Below are 22,191 nucleotides of genomic sequence, written 5' to 3' on the forward strand. Positions count from 1 at the left end.
TGAAGGTAATCTATAAAAAATTGTTGGGTAAATAATGTAAAAATAAAAGTAGGGCCGTTTTTATCTTAAGGTACATGTATTTATTTATAAACCATGCTTTAACTATTAAATTACGTACAAACAAATGTACTACAAAATTGGAATTCAATTTATTATAGCTACTACATATTTTTGGTATAGGTACAGCTGTATTTTTTCTACAAACTAATTGATGTCTTTATGTAATATTTCATTATTATATTGTAAGAAATATTATATAACCTTAGTTCTGGCATAATACCCTTAAAAAAGTATCACAATTTCTTAATAGTTAATTCCCTTAAACTAGGTTAAAAGTCTAGTTAGCTATCTACGGTTTAAACTTCGAACCTTTACAAATAGTCAATAAACAACCTATATAATAACATCATGGAATAAAATAAGCGTCTTTAGATTGCTTCAACAAGGCAACTATCACGATTGTCCATTCCACTCGCCTTCCATCCGCCACACAGAAAATGCATAACTTAACTTATCCTGCGCTAGATATTTTCCATGTTCACTTCCGGCGTCACTGCTAACATCACTATTTGACGAAGTCTCGCTGTTTGATAGAATCTGGTACAGGAATTCAATGTACTGCGTGGCCAATTGAAGAGTCTGTATCTTCGATAACTTGTCGCTAGGCAACGATGGAATAATTTGTCGCAAACTCGCAAAGGCTTCGTTTAAACTTTGAGTTCTTTGTCTTTCTCGTACGTTGGCCATCACTCGCTGAATCTGCATCTCTTCGAAAGACTGCGCTTTTTTACGAGATGACTTCGACGAGCGCTTCTTTGACGGCCGCTGGTCTTCGTTATCATCACTGCGCTCTTCTGTGGAAGCTCTGTAAACAGGTTCACCAAGTTTTGGCATTCCGGTCGCCTCGTAATAATTCCCGACTCTGTCTTGGGAACTTGAATCATCGAAATAAACACTCCGAGTGAACTGTCTTTGACGTTGATCTGGAATATACATCTGGTCGTATGGAGGGTAATGGGTCTGCGGGTATTCTCTTTCGTCTCCATCGAATATAACGTTTGACGTCCAGGACTGTTGGATTTGCGGGGGTCGGTCGGGACCATTGCTCAGATCCATTAGATGCGTGGGTGAGGATGGCGCGAAGCCTTGCATCTCCGCATCCCTTTTGATTTCTACAGGAACGTAATTGAAATACCGGTCGTCTTCGTCGATGTACTCAGATTCTTCTTGTTTTATAAGCACTCTGTTATCATAATTTTCGTAACTCATAGTTCGAGATCCGTTTCCCGGCAGACGGTTCGATATGTCGTGTAACATGCGGAGGATGTCGGCGCAAGCGCTCGCAACTACGGACTGAATTCTGAAAGTCCTGAGACCCGGTCCGCCCCTACCCGTCCCTTCATTGACAAGATACAAAAAAATAACCATTTCCAGTGCGCGGGATCCGATGCGCCTCCCGCCCAGCGCGCCGCCTCCTATCCGCCGCTGCGGCTTTGTGTGCGTTAGACAGAGATGGTCATATTGAAACCCAGTCAATCGTTTTGTGTTTATCTTGTCTGTCATCTCAGAAATGTATTTACTGATTATACATAGGTAGATTTATAGATAGGTATGGGCTTCGGTTGCCATAACTGATCGCATCGGTAAATGTGCATCCTGTAAGATTTCACTGACTTGGTTTGGTTAGTTCCTGGAATATATTTTTTAAAGTCTTTACAGTTGGGACCTACTTACCTATAGGTATGTTAGCGACCTTTGCCAATCTAAAGAGGTAAAATTTGTAAGTTGATTGTAAGGAGTAGGCAATATTCGTATATCTCCGAGTGATATACCTACCTACCTACCTAGGCTATAAAATATTACGCGAACGAAGTCGCAGGAAAAAGCTAGGTAGCAAAACGAGTAAATCGATAGTAGGTAATTATCATCATCAACGATAGACGTCCACTGCTGGACATAGGTCTCTTGTAGGGACTTTCACACGCCACGGTCATGTTCCGCCTGAATCCAGCGGCTCCCTGCGGCTCGTCTGGTGTCGTCCGTCCACCTAGTGGGGGGTCTTCCAACGCTGCGTCTTATGGTGCGAGGGTCCACCACCTTGGGACTCCAACGTCTATCGGTTTTACGAACTATGTGCCCCGCCCATAGCCACTTCAGGTTCGCAACCCGTTGAGCTATGTCGGTTACTCTAGTTCTCCTACGGATCTCCTCATTTCTGATTTGATCACGTAGAGAAGCTCCAAGCATAGCTCTCTCCATCGCCCGCTGAGTAACTCTGAGTTATCTTATGAGGCCCATAGTTAGCGACCATGTCTCGGATCTATATCTTACCTATAGGCTATAACTTATAAGTAGGTAACCTTTTAAATTCATTGCTAGATCTAGAACGCGATTCGTAACAGCTATTAAATTTTTTAGTGTTAATTTGTCACGCCAATATACAAAAATATCGGCGCCACCCTTGCTTGAAAGTTTTTATGTCGGTGCGACGCGTCTCTTGGTCGCCTGCATTGGTACTAAAAATATCCTTGACGTAATCGGACCAAAGGAGTCGGGATCCCACGGGCAGACCCGTCGCGATCAGGCCTTTACAGAAATAATATAAATATTTAATATATCTACATTCTGACGGGAGTCTGGATTATATCAAAAATATGTTACGTCGTCGGCACAACAGATAATCGGTGTGTGACTATGGACCAATTATGGACGGTCTAACTTCAAAGTTCAATCATCAATGACCAAATTGGTAAACAAAACAGGCTAATACAAAAAGTATCTAACCTAACCTACTTCTTTTCTATAAAATAGATATTAGGTATAGTTTAGGTTATAGTAGACTGAGTTAAGTTAACTAAGTAACTACATAGGGACTTTTAATAAGGGAATCTAAATATCTAGACTCACTGATTGAGTCATAAAAACTCAGCCTAAAACTTGGATAGGTCCAAAGTTTTGGACCTAGAAAGCTGATATTTTATACAGTGGTTCTCTTTATAATGTAGACAAGGAAAGTTGGAAATTCCTTTGGGATAGGGAATTAAAGAGAATTTATATTTTCGCCTCTGACTACTTAATCTATCAACGCACAGCTCTACTACTAGGTACTGGACGGATCGGACTGAAATTTGGCAAGCAGATAGCTAAGTATTAGGTATGACGTAGCATCCGCTACGAAAGGATTTTCGAAAATTCAACTCCTAAGGGGGTGAAATATAGGGGTTTGAAATTTGTGTAGTCCACGCGGATGAAGTCGCGAGCTTAAGCTAGTTCCTTATACCTACCAAAGGAATAAACCTATAATATTGCTACGTTTTACTGACCCTAGGTAAGAAAGCTGCTCCAAATAAGTATTTAGATTATTATAGCTGTTCAAGCGAAGGGTTTATTTAACTTTTGCGTGTATTTCGGGAATAATTACCAACCGCAGCAGTGACGAGCCCGACGAGTTATTAATAGGTTCATTATTCTATCCATATTTTAAAAATTTCAGTTGGGTTTAGGACGCGTAGCTAAGTTTAATTTATTTGAATAGTTGAATGTTGGTGTACACAATATAGTAAGCGTCAGTTCGAGATGGCAATCGGGGAGGGAACGCCCCGCACACCCGAAAAACCCCCGCGCTAACCTGGTATGGGCGAGAGCGGGTGTGCGAGGCGTCCCCCCGCCTCATACCCCGATTGCCGTTGCGAACTGTCGCGAATTAAGTAGGTATAATTATATCTTATGCTACTAGCAGTTGCCAGTGTCTTCGTCCGCGTAAAATTTCTGGTTTCTGATGAGAGCTTTATTATGTCATGTAAAATCCAATATGGCGCCCAGAACACAAACATATTAGGTATGCTATACATAGTAGGTAGGTACCTGCCTAATGCATCGAGATTCATATCGAATGGAGTGATAGCTTAATTTGTAGAGATTCCAAAAATAATAAGTATAGGTAAGTACCTACCTACTAAGTAGGTAGGTAGGTACCTAATTTAATACTACATGAGGCCAATTGTAAAATTGAGTACTACCACTACTAAACATGCAGAAAAAGCATGCAGCAATGGGAGGGCAAGCGTTGCATAACGCATGATGCATGTTTCACCACACCGATTTGTCTGTTTCAGCGGATTATAGCAAATTAAACTTTTGGTTCCTTCTATCATATTGTATGAAAATTTATATAGGAAGTAAGAAAAAGTTAACTGTTTTTCCATGGTGGTATTTATAATAGAGTAGGTAGGTACCTACTAGGTAGGTATAATAGGTACAGGAGTTTGACATTTGAATTTAGTTATTTATTCCCATTGTAGTCGGAACCACCCCTGTTATTCCTATAGATATCTATTAAAAACTTAATTTTAACATAATGTAGGTATTTGGATAAAAAACATAGATAGGTACCTACAGAGTAGTTAGGTAGATATATAGAAAGATAGAAAGAAAAATTTTATTGCACACAAAACAAAATAAAATAAACAAGACAAAAACAAAGAAACTAACTACCTATGTAGAAGAACTAGATAAACTAGGTAGGGTAGTGTAAGTATCTGTAATGTAGTGAAGATAGTGATAATGTCTAAAAAAAACTTCCACTAGGTATGTTTCAAAGCTTCCTTTTATTTGGGTATGACTCACTAGGATGTCAACATGTGCCGAACACTCGGTGATTTGGGACTCAATAGATATTTCTTCCATTCTAAAACTGTAATACTCTTACCGTTATCTTAACTTTGAAGTTTAAAGATTCTCACGCCAAAACTTAGTAACTATCTCGATAAGACTTGTTTATGAATGAACCTGCGGAAATACAGGGGTTTTAGGGTTCCGTACTCGAAGGGTGAACTCTATATCCGCTGTCTGTCAGCGGGCTGTAACTACCTATCTCGTGAACCGTAATAGGAAGATAGTTGAAGTAAGTATTCACAGAATGTGTGTTCCTTTTGCCGCTATAACAGCAAATAATAAAAATTTCAAATGCCAAAATTGTAAGAAATTCAAAGATGCTTATTTCTTTGTACGATGTACTTTATAGCCTACTATTTTGTACGACGGTACGGAACCCTTCATGTGTGACTTCGACTCGCACTTCACCGATTTTTTTATTGCATGATAGGCTTGCGCTTGACAACAATCATGAGGATGAGGCAATATTTAAAGAACAACATTATTGAGATAGCAAACATACAATTACCTATTTACCTAATTACTTTTATTGTTTAGGTATAATGCATAAGTACATTTTAAGTTCGCACGCGCCATTTTAACTTTTTGTGTCGACTATCATGTGAAAAGTACGATTTTAGTCCTTATTATAAAGGTAATCGTACTTTGACATGACAGTCGACATATAGAGCTAAAATGGCGCGTGAGTTCTTATTTTGAACGGACTATAAAACATTTGGATTCCTGCGTAATCAAAGCAGAAAACCACCACCCAGCTTGTGACCCAGCCATGTAAATTTTGTAGGTACCAAGGTGTTATAAGAATTATTATTGTACCAAGTTAGTTACTACCTAATTAAGGAAGAAGAAGACCAAGTTGTAATGATTTTATCATACAATACATGTACCTATGGGTAGGTACCTGTCTACTTAACTTTTTCTTCTATAGGTAGGTAGGTATCTAGGTATACCTACCTATAGAAGAAAAAGTTAAGTAGACAGGTACCATCTTTCTCTCGAGTTCCAAGTTTTATAAACGATGTGAGTGAATTCTGAAAGTCGGTGTCTGTCGTCTATAATCCCCTCTGATGTTCAGATAAAACGTCATCCCCTTGTTAGAGAGCGGTGCAGATGTTTTACTGAAGATTAACGCCTAGCGGAGTTTATTTGGTTAGAGTTTTACGACACCGTGGTTTATTTTTGAAAATGCTTCAGTTTGCGGTGTAAGTGACACCTGTTTGAGATAAATAGGCTAATCTCTAAAGGGTAAGTGGAATGTGTGTCAGTGAGAACTTTCTTATTTGTTACTCTCATATCTACATCATGGTCGCGTAATAAGTAGATTTAAAGCGCACTGTTACATGCCTAATAGATAGGCGTGGCACTTATAGGTAGTTATGTGGTAGATATCATAGAGATAGAAATATGTAATTACTGTAGAATACAATGATATGCATGCACATAGTAAGGCTACTTACTAAGTACCTACTACGTCTACGAAAAGAAGTTAAAATCCGACGAAGACGTAAAAAATTTGGACTTCCTTACTAGCCATGCCTTTACGTCGCTTTACTTAGGTAGGTAGGTACCTAGATAATATGTTCTTCCTGTCTGAAACATTGGATTAAAAAAGTGCAAATCAAAAACAAAAGGTCCAGAGAACTAAAAAAGGAGGGTTTTCTTTCTTTTCCTTTAGGTACAGTGTATTTAACAGAAAGAATAACCATTCCCACGCAGAATCGACCCCACAGCTGCGTGCAATATGCCAAAAATAGTGCCCGTGATGACCATTGTTTCATAATAAAAACGGAGATTAGGTTCTAAACGGCAATATCGTAATAAATAAAGCGTCTTGGAAATGTTCAGTGCCATAAAACATCTGCGAGGTCTCTGCAGCTGTGGCGAGGAAAATACGTCACACGTGTGCCCCATCCATAGACCGAGCCTACCTGTTGCGACCAACACTGATAACAGCTATTGTTTGCCTAATTACTAATTCGCCGATAAATATATCAATGACTGAACAGCTGCGTCGAAGGCTTTATAAAAAGAATTTAGGGGAATTATCGGAATCGCATTTACTAAGTTCGAACACATGTTGCACTGGTTCTTATTTCTTATTTCCAGTGAAAGAGGCGATTGCGAAAGCTAAAGAAGTTGGTAGGTAAATAGGTAGGTAACTAGGTACTGTTCTATAATCCGGATTTTGATTATGAAAACCTAATTTATTAATCATAATCCTAATTTTGTCATACCTAATTATAATTTTGGTTTACGTACGAGAAGGTAAGTATGGTAAAGTTGTAGGTATAACGGACGTTGTTAGGTAGGTACGTAAGTAGTAGGTTTACCTTAGTATAGTTACCTATTTAATAATTCAGTAATTAGACTTATTTTGGACTAGTAAGTAGGTAATTATGGTAAAAATCTGGATTAGATAAAAAATAGGATTTTTATCAAAACCAGGATTATATTATTACGATAGAATGTACCTATAGATAGGTACATCTAAGTATATATACGCTATACCTACCTATAGTACGCGACAAGTTGACATGGCAGTCTGGGTATGAGGCGGGGGGACGCCCCGCACACCTGTGCGGGTGTGCGGGCCGTCCCCACCCCGATCGCCATCTCGACCTGTCGCGTATTATACCTATACCATCGATGACCAATACCTATTCTTATAAGTAGGTATAACAAGGATAGTTTAGAATAACGTAAACCCCCAATAAGAAAGCATTTTCTAGTATATTTTCTTTTATAATGGAAAGAAGTTTTCCCATCAGCCTACAAGTAAGTAAGAACCTAATTTTTCTATTAAAAAATTATAATTTATTTTATAACTTTTAAATACCTATGTATTGAGTAAAATAAAACAAAGTTTGATGTAAAGATACGACTATGGGTTCGGATTTCAGGGTACACCTCCAGCGAGCTGAGCACAGATGCGTCCCATGTGTGCTGCTCTCTCCGAGACGCCGACGCCCGACCATACACACCATCAATACTTTACTTGAGGGACACTCCTGGTATTAATTTAGGTGTTCTTAGAACAAGAACCTGAATTTTTTAATTTATAGACTAGTGCTTGGCTACAATCAACCCTGCTCGCAAGTGATGATGCAGCCTACGCTGGTGCGGGCTAGCCTAGAAGATATCCACTCTGAACTTCAAGGGGCATACTAATCATCATGATCAACCCATCGCCGGCTCACTACAGAGCACGGGTCTACTCTCAGAGTGAGAAGTTTTTTGGCCATAATCTACCACGCTGGCCACGTGCGGATTGGCAGACTTCACACACCTTTGGGAACATTATGTAGGTAGAACTCTCAGGCATGCAGGTTTCCTCACGATGTTTTCCTTCACCCTTAAAGCAAGTGCTATTTGATTATTTAAAACGCACATAGGTGCGTGCCCGGAATAGAACCCCCGACTTCCCGAATAGAAGGCGGACATTTTGACCACTATATTAAGGCCATTACAAACGTGCGAACTGGGTCATACACCATTTTTATCATACCTCTCGCTCGCACTTAGACCTTATGGAACTGAAACCTGATGCTCTGGTGTTCTGTGTAACAGTAACAAAAGGATTTGTCGATAGTCGATAACGACTTCTGCGGCATTCTCACAACCCTATGGTTGTTTTGATTTATGACCCCGTTCGAACATTCGTGATGGCCTTAGTATCTATCACAGTAATTTATGGATAGTCCTAATTAGATGCGCTTGATGGTCACCGTAGCATCACCCTGCATTGTCCGGTTCACACGAATTGTTTTGTTTCAGCAGATGCAGTAGGTAACGCAACCCTGCGCGATGCTACCTACTCGGAACGATGCCAACTACCTAATTACTACACTATACATAGGCTAATATAAACAACGAGCTATTTGTATGACAATTTAATGAATTAGCCTAGGTAGTGGTTGAACGTCCGCCTTCTAATCGGAGGTCGGGGGTTCGATCCCGGGCACGCACCTCTAACTTTTCGAAGTTATGTGCGTTTTAATTAATTAAATATCACTCGCTTTAATGGTGAAGGAAAACATCGTGAGGAAACCTGCATGCCTGAGAGTTCTCCATAATGTTCTCAAAGGTGTGTGAAGTCTACCAATCCGCACATGGCCAGCGTGGTAGACTATGGCCAAAACCCTTCTCATTTTGAAAAGAGACCCGTGCTCTACAGTGAGAGCCGGTGATGGGTTAATCATGATGAAATAAATGAAAAAACGTTAGCTAAATTGCGGCATTTTGTCCTGAAAATAATAAGTAGGCATTATTATTATTATGCTGCTTTCCTAACATTTCAATCATTGATGTCGGAATCACCCCATAGCTCTATGATTTCAAGGGATGGTTTCGACATCAATGATTTCAACAATAGGTCAGGCTATAGCGGAATGTCATATAGTCATAAATCATAAAGTTAGGACATAAGTCCACTCCGTCTGATGAGCGTCGCATACTAAAGTGTTATGCAAATAGATAGGTGAGATAGGTAGGTAGGTCTTTAGTAGTTACAAAATGGCTCGTAACAATATTGTCACGTTAACGATGCTGGTTTGTAAACTCGAATGCAGGCGGTTTGCTAATTCTGAGCCTGCATAATGTGTTTGCGTTTCCTGCATGGATCCCTTTCATGTCTTCTCGACCGATGATCTTAGCTACCGACCTACGAAATCTACAATGTAAGGATTTGTAATAGAGGTGTCAAATACAGGTTCATGTGTGTATCACAATATTATCACGTGTTACAGACAAATATTTAATAATTATTAACGTTACATTATTTTGTTACAAAAAAAATTGCTTGAACCGTGAGGCGCAAGCAGAAAAATGGGTGCAATCGATTTTCGACCTTATTGACATACGTCAGAAAACAGCATTTTAGCAATCTATGAATTATACTGAGCAAGAATATGACAAAAAACAACTTTCTCATAACCGTCAATAAGGTCGAGATTTGCTTGCACCGATTTCACCATGAGGCGCAAGCAGATAAATGGGTGCAAGCGATTTCCGACCTTATTGACATAGGGAACAACATTTTAACAATCTATGAATGATACCTACTGAACAAGAATATGACAAAAAACAACTTTCTCATAACCGTCAATAAGGTCGAGAACTAGGGTATAGCTTGTATTTAACTCGATTGATTTAAATTTTAAATTTTACTCTTAATAGGTACCCAATGCATACCTTCGCGACAGGTCGAAATGGCAATCGGGGAGGGAATGCCCCGCACACCCGCACGGCCCCTGTGCTAACCCAGTGCGGGCGAGCGAGGGTGACGTGCGGGTGTGCGGGGTGTCACCCCCGCCTCATACCCCGATTGCCATCTCAACCTGTCGCGGAATACAGTACCTAGTACCTACCTATGTTTGTAAAAATAAAAACAAGTAGAACGATAAAGCAATGTCAAGTAGATACCTACAATACATTAGGTAGGTAAGTTTACCTAGTTACCTATAAAAAAATCTTTTTAGTAGGTAACTACTATATTTATTATCATACATTTCTACATATTTATTATCATACGAATTATAAAATGATGATGATGATTTCTAAAAAGAACAATACCACTTCACGTACCTAACCTATTACCTATAATACTTAAATGTATGATAATACCTACACTTTGAAAAACATTTTCTCATACGATTTATAAAATGACGCAAGTATTTCCAAAAAGAACAAATCTACTATAATATGTATTATTAACGCGCGACACAAATCTATCACAACACAAAAATGTACCTAATCTACATTATTTTGCCTAATCTACATTACAATTATTCGCATTAAATATTTATCGACACTCAAGTTCACAAATAAATAAAACTGCATTCAAAATTTATTACGAAACAAACAAAATGATAAAAATACTAGCCGCATACTCGTATCATCACAGTCAACATGTAACAGGCCAATACGAAAATTCGATGTAATAATTATTCACCGTCGAATCGCGACGATATTTGTATTCAGCTGTACCTACCTAATATATTTTATTCTAATATCGTCGCTCGGTCGCGCCGCGCGCGGCGTATCAACGATCGAACGCCTGAGTTATTTTTTAGGAAGGATTTTCTCAAATTTTCACTACTTATTATATATTGTATTCAATTTTGTTTTAATCTAAAAACGAATATCTTGAATACATTTATATATTTAATAAATTTATTAGGTACATTATTTTTTGACACCTCTAATTTGTAAGTAGATATACGTCTTATTAATCGTAACTGTATGAGACTGAAAAAGGATGGCACCTAGTTATCTACCTAAAACGTTACTACTTACGTTTACTTTTGACTAGAAGATGGATAGCAATAAAACGTCGGTAGGTAGGTATCATAACCACAAAATACGAAGGCTAAAGACACCCGACTACATTGACATTCGACACAAATGTCGAAACTACTGTCGATTGCGTCCAGACTGTAGCAATTTTTTGTACATAAAGTGTCTCGGCTATAGTGCATGGACCGTCTACAGTCCACGACATGCGACACTTGCTGCAATTCAGCCAGTGTAGTACATCCCATCGCTGCTCATCATAGTTCGTTCTATTATTAAGTATCGTAGGCTGCATCATCACTTGCCACTAGGTCTGATTGCAGTTTTGCTGATGAAGCGCTAGTCTATAAATTAAAAAAAAGTTGTCCGCTGCTTATGTATTAAGAGTCTTGAACTTGGGTCTCTTATCATAGGCCTGGGCCACCATGCTGGCCAAGTGCGAATTGGCAGACTTCACACACTTTTGAGAACATTGCGATGAAATCTCAAGCATCCAGCTACGCGATTGCGGGAGAATAACAGCTACAATGTCACGATCGCAATCATCTCTGATCGGTTAACGCTCGCTCATTATTGGCTACAATGCATTGTTACAACAAGAATCGCACAAATTCAGCCAATCACAACAATTGAGATTGTAATAATGATTGATGCAGGTTTTAGACAATCGCCCAACAGGTTTCCTCGCCATGTTTTCCTAAAAACAAGTGATAGTTAGCTAATTAAGTACCTACTTAATTATCTAACTAAATTAGGATCGAATCCCAGACTTACCCGGAGGCCGCAACGAATTAACCACTAAGCTAATACCGTTTACACATTGGTCGGCACTAATTTGCTGAACGCATTGGTTCAAAATATGTAGGTACTGGAGCATATACTACTACCTGTGTTTTTGACAAGTGCAACATAAAAGCAAATTCACACCGAACGTATTTCTGAATTTTGATATAATTTGGCGCATTTGTTTGGAGTATCGCAGTCATAATATTTTATTACATGCGAAATCTGAACGGAAGGCGCTCCTAAAAGTATCAACGCCGCTTGATTTCAAAGTAAATATACTTATTTTCACGTTCATTTGGAAATATTCAGCGTTGAAAGAGATAGAGGCAATATGTAGGTACCAATTGCTTGCCTCGGCTTGCAAAATATCCATACAATGATATGATTTCTTGACGATCAGACTGGTGCAGCGCAGCATCGTTGAAAATCTTTATATATAGGTACATACAGATTTCTTACTTCCTTTCCCAGATGACGATTTGATATTCTGTCTCTTCCAACTGGATCTTATTTAAATAGAGGAGTAATAGTGTTCTATGTATGTCCTCTTTTTAAAAGTCAAAAGTCAAATTCGAGATAAAATGTACACTTTTCTGATGGTCAATTGCTGAATTTGCAATAATTCATTACGTTACTTTACTTACAAAACATAACCATAATTCGAGCTTCAAAAACAAAAAATCGTACTTAGGATGCTAGAAATGGAAGAACAAGGTAAGAAAAGAACCTACGACCTCTCAGATTTCGCAGTTCTTCGTCCTAATCATTGATCTATTACTTAGCGAAAGACTGATCTTTTGTCTGTGAGACTGAATTTATGTCCATTAGTAGGTGTAACCTGAGAATTGTTCTGTATTCTGAGGGTATAACATAATGGCACATTGGCAATGGGTGGGCTCGGGGCGGCTCGCAAGCCCTTCCTCCTACGACTGGGGTTACTAAGTATTTCAAAATGGACGCATGCCTGTCAAGGGTGCATAAAATGTCTGATTTTTTAGGGAAAGGCCTGGCTAAGGAAAAACCTGGTAGAACAGAAATAAAAAAAACCTGAGTATTTTAATTTATTATTTTTATGCAATAGGTACCTAACTACTATCACAACAATTTAGGTAGGTATAGTCTGTACAAAATGACTCCTCACGCACAATTTTAATTCTATGGGTCAAATGTCATGTCAAAAGTACGCGCAACGCGACGGTTCACCTATAAAATAAGGATTAAAATCTCTAGTACTTTTGACATGAAGTTTAAAATTTTACGCATTATAAGTAGGTAACTACTTGTTATGAGGATTGACTAATGATCTCAATATGTCACTTGGCATCAAAGATCAGTCACTGTCGGGGCAAGCAGGCTTTTGAAATTTAGCATGTGTAATGAATTTCTGGAGCACCAATGGAACGTCTGGTGGTCGTCTTTCAATTCACAAACCACGTTATTCCAACCTATAGGGTTTTTCTTACCAAATCACTTTATACCTTCTACTTACCTATCGGTCGAGATGTCAATCGGGGTAGGTATGAGGCTCGGGACACCCGCACCGGGTTAGCGTAGAGGCTGTGCCGATGTGCATGTGCACGGCGTTTCCTCTGCGATTGCCATCTCGACCTGTCACGGACTATAGTTAGGTCACACTGAAATAAGCGTGTGACAGATGGATGCATGTTGCGCTATGAGAGTGCCTTTTACCATTTTGGTACGGAACCCAAAAAAATAAAAGAATTACCGAAAAAATAAGCAAAACAATAAGAGAAATCTCGAATTTAAGTAGACGAAGTTTGATATTGAGGCGGTGCTCTTATAGTACCTATGTCGGTACACGTACGCTGCCGTTCGCATCGTTGTTTATGTGGCTTAACAGTTTAGGGTCAGATAAACAGTTGCCTTTGTAAGTGGATCAAGTTACTTAATGCGAAGAGGATGACCCAATTATTTGAGAAGCCTAAATATCATACGGAAACAGAGATACAGACTAGGTATGTACATACGTAGTAACATACGTATGTAAGTCGGTAGCTAGGTACCTACCTACTTAAGCCAAGGTCCTTGTACCTAACTATAGTAGGTACGATTCAAACGTAAATGCGCCCCTGACGTTTGCGCACGACGTTGCGCAGAAGTCAGAACACAGATTCTGGGTGTCCGTCCGAAGTAACTGCGCACGGGTCGCAACTTCACGCAGACGCATTTAAGTTTGAATCGTACTATACTTACCTACCTACTAAAATAAATGTGATAGGCCCCCTCTGTCTGATTTTCCTCTGCTAGCCCCTGCAAAGACTTTACGACTTACCTACTAAAGATTATATATGTAATCATTTATTTCAAAGTAGACATGTACGCTATAAGTCCTATCTATATTTTTTTAATGGCAATAACTGAATAACAATCTGGTGATAATATTTTATGCCAACTTAAAACTCATACAGGAGCTGGCGCAGAACCTGACCACGTCAAAAGTGTGAAGAAGTAAGAACCTAAGCATAGAATAGAATAGAATAGAATGTTTTTTTATTCATGTAAACTTTTTAAAAGTGCTTATGAATAGTCAGGTAGTTTTAATTAAGTAGGAGGTAGGTACCTATTATGTTCCCCGCTGACGGCTCCTATCGAAATGAAGTCTGCGCCACGTCTCTACTAGACGGATTCTACCGTCTATAATTATTATGTTGTAGAAAACTGTATATAGATCTAACTGTAGGTATATAGGTACACATTTGCTTGCTTGAAAAATTGATGGAGATTAGACAAAATACATAATCGTAGGGTTTACAGTCATTGTGTATAATGTAATTCATAATGGTATATTTATGTTTGCCTCTGACAGTGCGTTTATCTTTAGACGCTTTTACGGCCGGCGATAAATTATTAGCTGTCCGTTAAATGACAGCTTGTCTCCGGCTACGAAATAAAATTAAATAGAAGTTAATGTACCTATTGCCTATACCTCGTATGGCGGCGTACCTCCACTGAATTCATAATTATCTATTATTATACCTAATTTACGTAATTTACTAAGTATAATATTTAGCCCCATTTTTAATTTTTATCGCATTTGTGCTTGACCAGGTAGTTAATAGTTTAATGTAGAACAAAAGTTAGTGCGTGAAGGGTGCGGGTGGTAGGTAGGTGTAGGTACCTACCCTAAATTATCATGCAAATCTGAAAAAAACGTATTGATTTAATATTCGAATTTCTTTGGCTCTGTTTGTTTGAAACATACAACGAACGGACGTGGCGGTTATTTTGAAAATACTAGGTAGGTACATTACGGTACAATCCTCCAAAGAATTCTGCATGTACCTACCTTTAATCAATTTCTACTCATTATGACAACGTAACTTGTAAGCCTTCGACTTCCGAGCAACTCATGATTTCTGCCAGCCTGCTGAGCACGAGCAGTCAGCATACCACTGCGTCTGAACTAAAAGGATAAAAGGATAAAAGATAAAAGGTCACCGACCAGAAATAAAAGGCTCTGAGTTATTGATATGATGATTGTGGCAAAAGAAACAATTTCTTTTAGCCCGCCCACGGACTACTTATTCTATCTCTATGAAATAAGAATAAGACACAGCAAGTGAGCAAACTAAGTTTTTTAAAAGTTCACTGATCTAAAATTGCTAGAACTTAGAGCTGTAAAACCAGTTTAAAAAAGTTGGAGTTGCCATAGTCTTCTCAGATACCTAGTCTTTGACCACAGGTCTTTGACAAAATGAAATGACGTTTGAGTTTTGACAGTGATTTAGTCTGTGGTGTCTCTGTAATTTTTGGTGGTGCGTGCGCTTGCGCTTGTTCAGAGTACTTTTTCGCTTGTTTTATTATTCCAATTATTTTATAAATTTATGAATTAAAGTGAATTTCTTCAACCTTTACATGAAATGGAATCTGGAGAAACCTTTCTATCTTGTGCAGTGACGGTAGAGTGGATGACCGCACAAGGATCTGTTACGAGAAAAGTTATTTACAAAACCGCTTCTCTCAGACTGATTCGAAATGAGTTTCGCGAAATGTTTATGGAAATAACGAGTGAAAAACAAGCGCCAATTCGGCTAGCGATAAAGAATATAAATGTTTTCAAAAAGTTTATGGCAGAGGGAAAATCGAGCGTAAAATTTCAAGACGCGGGCTGTACGCTGTTCATATCTAACGCCCCGCCAACGAACTTGGTCTCGTTTTTAAGGACTATATTTGTTAAGATTACTGGTGATAAAGACCAAGCAGATAATAAAACTCCTACCAAAAAGACCATGCGAGCAAAATTACTAAGTGGAAAGGCTCAATCCTTTGAGGATATCAGCCCTGTAACAGTTGCTGATGTATGTAAAGCTAAGAATAAAATAAGTAAAGCGACAACTACTACACCTTCTCCACCTTCAAAGAAACGTAAATTAGAGGATGTCAATAAAGGTCCAGCACCAAAGAAATTATACTCTCCATCACCTTTGACTACAGCTTGCTCTTTGAATGCTGAGCAACAAAGGGTGTTAGAAGCTTGTCTCAGTGGCAAGAATATTTTCTTTACAGGATCTGCAGGCACAGGGAAGAGTTTCCTTTTAAAGAGAATAATAGCAGCTTTACCACCAGATGTTACTATGCCAACTGCATCAACTGGTGTCGCTGCATGTCATATTGGTATGAATTAATGATTAATCCTATATCATATTTTTTATAATTTTTTAGTGTTTTTACCTACACTTCAAAGAAATTACTAAATAATTTTAAATACATATCAAAAATTGCGTAACCGGCAGGAATCGAAAATGCATCTTCTGGGTTCGCGCCCGATACCTTGACCAACTCGGCCATGGTTTCGCTTACCACAGCTTTCAACAGTTGCTTCAGTACTGAGAGAACATACGTATCACAAATTTCATCACTGGCGGTAAGCGAAACCGTGGCTGAGTTGGTCAAGGCATCGGGCGCGAACCCAGAAGATGCAGGTTCGATTCCTGCCGGTTACGCAATTTTTGATATGTATTTAGAATTATTTAGTAATCCTATATCAGTTTATCTCACTCTCATACCTCTATTATAAGATTGAAATATGTTTTCTAAGTTTTTTGTACAGTCAACTCTGCACTCAAGCAAAAGGTAATGGACAGATTATGATCAAACTTTCCAAAAGTATAATATAGTTTGACTATTTAAGTCAGCTTTAAGTTATATACAAATTGGTCCACAAGTAGTTAATTTTTTTTATTTAAAAAGAATATTAGCCATGTTAAATGACTAATATTCCCCTTTACTCTCCAACTAAGCGTCAGGCTTGTGCTAGGAGTAGGTACGACAATAGTGCAATGGGCGGGGTTTGAACCGTCGACCTTTCGGTTTTCAGTCCACTCCTTTACCGGTTGAGCTATTGAGGCTATAATAATAAAAATAAAAATATACAGTTGAGCCCTAAATTTACATGAACAAGCTCATTTTCTGCAGTAATCTGCAATCAGTGGCAACTTCAAGCCAATGTAAGTTTCATTTGAACAAAATTGGGAGTTAAATCTAATAAAAAAATCTTTTCATATTTAGGTGGAACCACTCTTCACGCATTTGCTGGTATTGGAGATGGAAGTGCATCAGTAGAGAAGCTAAGTGAGAGAGCTGTTAAGATACCATTAGTGGCACAAAAGTGGAGAAGATGCAAACATCTCATTATAGATGAAATATCTATGGTTGATGGCACTTTTTTTGAGGTTTGTTAAATTCATCCTCTTGAATTAAAAGAATAATAGAAATTTTTAATTAAAAAAAAATTGTTACAGAAATTGGAAGCAGTTGCAAGATATGTTCGAAAGAATGATAAACCCTTTGGTGGCATTCAGCTTATTCTTTGTGGCGACTTCCTACAGCTTCCTCCAGTAGTGGATAAAGCAAAATCAACTAAGAGGTTTTGCTTTCAAACATCATGTTGGGAGAAATGCATAGAACTGTGTTTTGAGTTAAAGGAAGTTCACAGACAAACTGATCAGGAGTTCATTTCAATACTCAATAGTATAAGAATAGGTAGAGTAACAAAAGAAATAAGTGAAAGACTTCTGAAAACTGCATCACAGAAAATTGAAAGTGATGGAATCTTAGCCACAAGATTATGTTCTCATACTAATGATTCTAAAATGATTAACAACACAAAGTTACAAGATTTGAGTGGAGAAGAGAAATTATTTGCTGCACAAGATAGTGATAATGCTTCCACTACTCTTGATATGCAAACAATCGCTCCTTCTAAGTTATTGCTGAAATTGGGGGCCCAGGTCATGTTACTCAAAAATATTAATGTTAATGCAGGTTTAGTAAATGGAGCTAGAGGAGTGGTTGTGAGGTTCGATGAAGGATTTCCAGTTGTAAGGTTTAAGAATAAAAAGGAATATACAGCAAGAACTGAACGGTGGTATGTTAAAAATTCAAATGGTACTTTACTTTGTCGCAGACAAATACCACTTAATTTAGCTTGGGCATTTTCCATCCACAAGTCACAAGGATTGACCCTAGATTGTGTGGAAATGTCTCTGGGTAAAATATTTGAGGCTGGGCAAGCTTATGTGGCTCTCAGCAGAGCACAAAGTTTGGATACGTTAAGAGTTTTAGACTTTGATTCACGTCATGTCTGGGCTAATCCAGATGTTTTAGAATTTTACCAGCGATTCCGGCGACGTTTGCAACAAATGGAAATAATACCGTTAGGTAGGCGTCTATCTGAGAAGTCAAATAAAAAAGGGAATCTTCGAGAGATACTAGAAAAACAATTAAGAAAAAAGTAACAGTGAAGACTGAATTATTAATAGTATAAAATGTCTGTCCTTTTATTTATTAAGATTAAGATACTAGTGCAATTTATATTATCTGTAAATTCTGTAATGCTTAGAATGATAATTAATAATTATTATAAGAGTTATTTATTAATAATTACCCTTACCTTACCCTTTATTGTAAATTAATTTGGTTTACATTGTTATCTCATTATATCTTATATTGAAACATTCTATATGTAGGTATACTATAGTGTAGCAACCACTCAATAGTGAAACAAATACATCATTATTTTAGACCACAATAAACATTAAATACTTTGTAACTATGTTATTTTTAGAAATGTGTTCATTTGTTGTAATTGCCTAGCAAATATTATTTACTTACTACAGTAAGTAATAATAATGATATGAAAAAATGATATAATGATGAATGATAAAAATATGAAAACTCTTTATGACACCCGGTCCCTTCAATTTCGCATATAGAGTGTACACTGTATAATTGTATATTATTTCTTGATTTTACTATTTTCTTCTATAAAAATCATGTAAGTTATATAATGACCACCTATGTATTTTTACCTTGGATGAATTAATTCATCCAAGATTTTTACCAATAATGACAATAGTAATAAAATATCTACTTCTTAAATCTTAGCATTATTTATTTCTTAGAAAACAGACAATATTATTAATCTACCGTGATTCCACTGCAGTTAAGATTTCAATTTGCTCCTCCAGATGTACCAATTTTTCCTGAAGACTTTTTATAACATATTTGTATGAATCTACATTTTTTTTAGATTCTTCCATATTCTTTTGCAGGATTTCTGCATGTCTTTTGTTCTGAGCTACAAGCTCCAACAATCTTGTATTTAAATGATTTTGTTTCTTGATTAAGAGCCACTGCCGTGTTTCTACTGTGGCGTCAGATCTACATTTCAAGTCATCTGATACCATCTTGTCAAAGTTTGCTGGTTCTTTTAGATTTAGCAAGCTTTTCTTGATATCTGTTACAAGTTCTGCCTGGGGTACTCTATGTAATAATTGGTCAACTCTGGTTTTAGAGATGTAGTCAATCTGAAAATAGAAAAAAATGTACATACATATAAGAAATCCACACTAATATTATAAATACAGAGTGTCTCTCGGTTAGCTTTTCACAGCCCATGTGTTTGGATAGAATTTGGTGAACAGAAAGCTTGCATCCCGGAAAGACTTAGGCTACTTTTAGCCTTGGAAAAACACAGAGTAAAGATCAGCTTGCATCCCGGGGAAAGACACAGGCTACTTTTAGTCTGGGAAAATCAAACACACAGGATTTTTAAAAGCCAAAATCTACAAGATGAAGTTGTGGGTATCATCTATTTGTAACAGAGATAGATTGCATCCTGAAGATGGAAATAGTTATTTATCCCAGAAAATCAGTCACCATGGGATTTTTAAGAATCTAAATCCATGGGGATGAAGTCACAGGCATAATCTAGTCTTATTATAAAAGAAAAGTGCAAATGTTGTCTTGTAAGTAATAATACCTACTTTATGAACCTGACCAATGTTTGGAAACAGTGTAGGTACAGCAGTATCTCTAAGTTTTCTTTGAGCATCAAAATATTTGTTCTCAAAGTGCTTAGAGCAAATGCGACTTTTTCTCCAGTCAAGTACAGCACATTTATTTTTCAATGCATGCAGCCATTTATTTCTCATATCCTTTGATGCAGGACATCTGAAATATAGTAAAATAATAGTTACTACAAGGTAAAAAGTTATATTTATTATTTCCACTGTCTTGAAGCATCTTCACTGATTACAGATTTTATTAATTTCACTATTAGATTGAGCAACTTTCAAAGAAATATCCTTTAACTATAATATAAAAGGAGAGAATGATTGATTAGTTCTATAACTTCATAGTGCATATCCCATTCTCAAAATTGGCGCCAGTCTAAACTATTATAACCTATAACTATAGTTATTTACCTTATTTTATAACTTTTATAGGAAATTCGGAAGACAGATAACTGAAACTAAATACAAATACAAATATACAAATACAAATTTCTTTATTGCGAATATGGGTAAACAGTTGAGATGTTACAAAAACAAAAAGGTACAGCCAAATTCTGCCTATTAGCATGCAATATGTTATGTTATACCTAGCATCGAGTTCTGATAATATTACTCGTACATATTTTAAAAATAAGGTAAAAATGTGTCTGGTAGTGAAATATGTCAAATAAGAATAAGAATAAAATGTCAAATAGTCGGATAAGAACAATGTTGAGTTAAAATGAGGTTATTATTCAAAGTTAATGTAATGGGGTTCCCATGTATATTAAATAAAAGTAAATTGTGCATTAAGTAATCAACTTTAGTCATAATGATGCATAAAACGCGAGGTTATGTTTCCAAAATATAATTATGATAATAAACAGACTAGGACCTACTTACGGATGAAAATAGACGCCAATCGGTTTATTATAAACACTTATTTTACATCCTTGTACTGCACAATGCGTGTTTGACATTGTGTTTATTGGCTTAGAAACTAAAAATATCTATATATTTGATGTCCCAATAGAAATAATTATTCGCAAACATAAAAATATAATCAACACCTTTTATTTATATTTTCTGGTCGGTGATCAACACGATCAACACCATAGACCAATAACATATGATATATTCCATATATATATGATATATATATATCTCTTCCATATGTAAAAAGTACCTACTCTGTGCATATGATCAACAAAAAATCAACAAAAAGAAATCTAGAGTCGCACATCTATCTCTAGTATATAGTAGATAATCTATGATCAACACAATGAAAATCACCACCACAGAGTACAGACCAATAACATATAGCAAAGAGTATATACATATAGGATATCACCACCACAGATCAACTATACCATATACTAGAAATCACTCTCATGTAAATTTTTTTAAAAACTGGTTTAACAGCTCTGGGCCCTTTTGAGCCTAATCAAAACTTAATCTACAGTGCGACAAGGCTCTTTCGGCGCGTGGCCAAAATCGGAACTACTACCAACATCTTGTGAAGTGTCACGCTGTCCCCTTATATGCGGTGTTGCTAGGTAAAAAAATCTGAAATTCACTGTTTTTAAAATATTAGGCCCTTTTAGAGCCATTCCATTATGCATTCCATACACATAACACATGATAAGTTGCAAGTCCATGGCTTATCAATGGTTTATATTATATTATTCTTTCTCGATTTGGAAACAGGGGCGAAAATTATTATTCACGTGTTATATTTATTTATTTCTTGTGTGGCGGGATGCAGAGTATGACGTGATATGACAGCCAACCAATCACGTGTACTTTGTGCAATCACGGACACTGTGCCGTATCCCTATTAATCTGTGACTGTGCCCGTGGCCGCCACGGCGTGGCGTCATAGTCGTGACTCGCTAATACGCTATGAGAAATCGGTTCTTAAATGCTGTTGAGTTGCGACAGCAGCTCCAGACAACTAACAGAAGAACTGTGAGTGTGTCTACGGTTAGACGAAGACTGAGGGAGAAGAAAATAGCGGCGCGAAAAGCTGCTACGGGTCCCAAATTGACCGCAGAGCATCGGCGAGCCCGCTTGCAATTCGCTCGCGAACACGTCAATTGGACCCTCGAACAATGGAAAGCTGTTCTCTTCTCAGACGAGACGA

The 22,191-nt window shown here is 37.4% G+C and overlaps 3 protein-coding genes across 3 annotated transcripts; 1 reads left to right on the forward strand and 2 right to left on the reverse strand.

The window, feature by feature from the left end:
• Window positions 1–57: 57 nt before the first annotated feature.
• Window positions 58–1,413, reverse strand: LOC117991338 (twist-related protein-like). Its single transcript, XM_034978908.2, has one exon. The coding sequence runs from the start codon at window positions 1,315–1,317 to the stop codon at window positions 454–456; it is 864 nt and encodes a 287-aa protein (XP_034834799.2). The 5' UTR covers window positions 1,318–1,413; the 3' UTR covers window positions 58–453.
• A 14,121-nt stretch (window positions 1,414–15,534) lies between these two features.
• On the forward strand, window positions 15,535–19,139 carry Pif1 (Pif1 DNA helicase). The gene is made up of 3 exons (XM_034978455.2): window positions 15,535–16,386; window positions 17,281–17,444; window positions 17,514–19,139. The coding sequence occupies exons 1-3, from the start codon at window positions 15,633–15,635 to the stop codon at window positions 18,507–18,509; spliced, it is 1,914 nt and encodes a 637-aa protein (XP_034834346.1). The 5' UTR covers window positions 15,535–15,632; the 3' UTR covers window positions 18,510–19,139.
• A 5-nt stretch (window positions 19,140–19,144) lies between these two features.
• Window positions 19,145–21,174, reverse strand: LOC117990954 (uncharacterized). The gene is made up of 3 exons (XM_034978457.2): window positions 20,952–21,174; window positions 20,040–20,226; window positions 19,145–19,580 (listed from the first exon to the last, which is right to left on the reverse strand). Exons 1-3 carry the CDS (start codon window positions 21,026–21,028, stop codon window positions 19,197–19,199), a joined length of 648 nt encoding a protein of 215 aa, XP_034834348.1. The 5' UTR covers window positions 21,029–21,174; the 3' UTR covers window positions 19,145–19,196.
• Window positions 21,175–22,191: the final 1,017 nt, after the last annotated feature.

This window comes from Maniola hyperantus, chromosome 19, assembly GCF_902806685.2.
Source record: "Maniola hyperantus chromosome 19, iAphHyp1.2, whole genome shotgun sequence".
Lineage (NCBI taxonomy): Eukaryota > Metazoa > Arthropoda > Insecta > Lepidoptera > Nymphalidae > Maniola > Maniola hyperantus.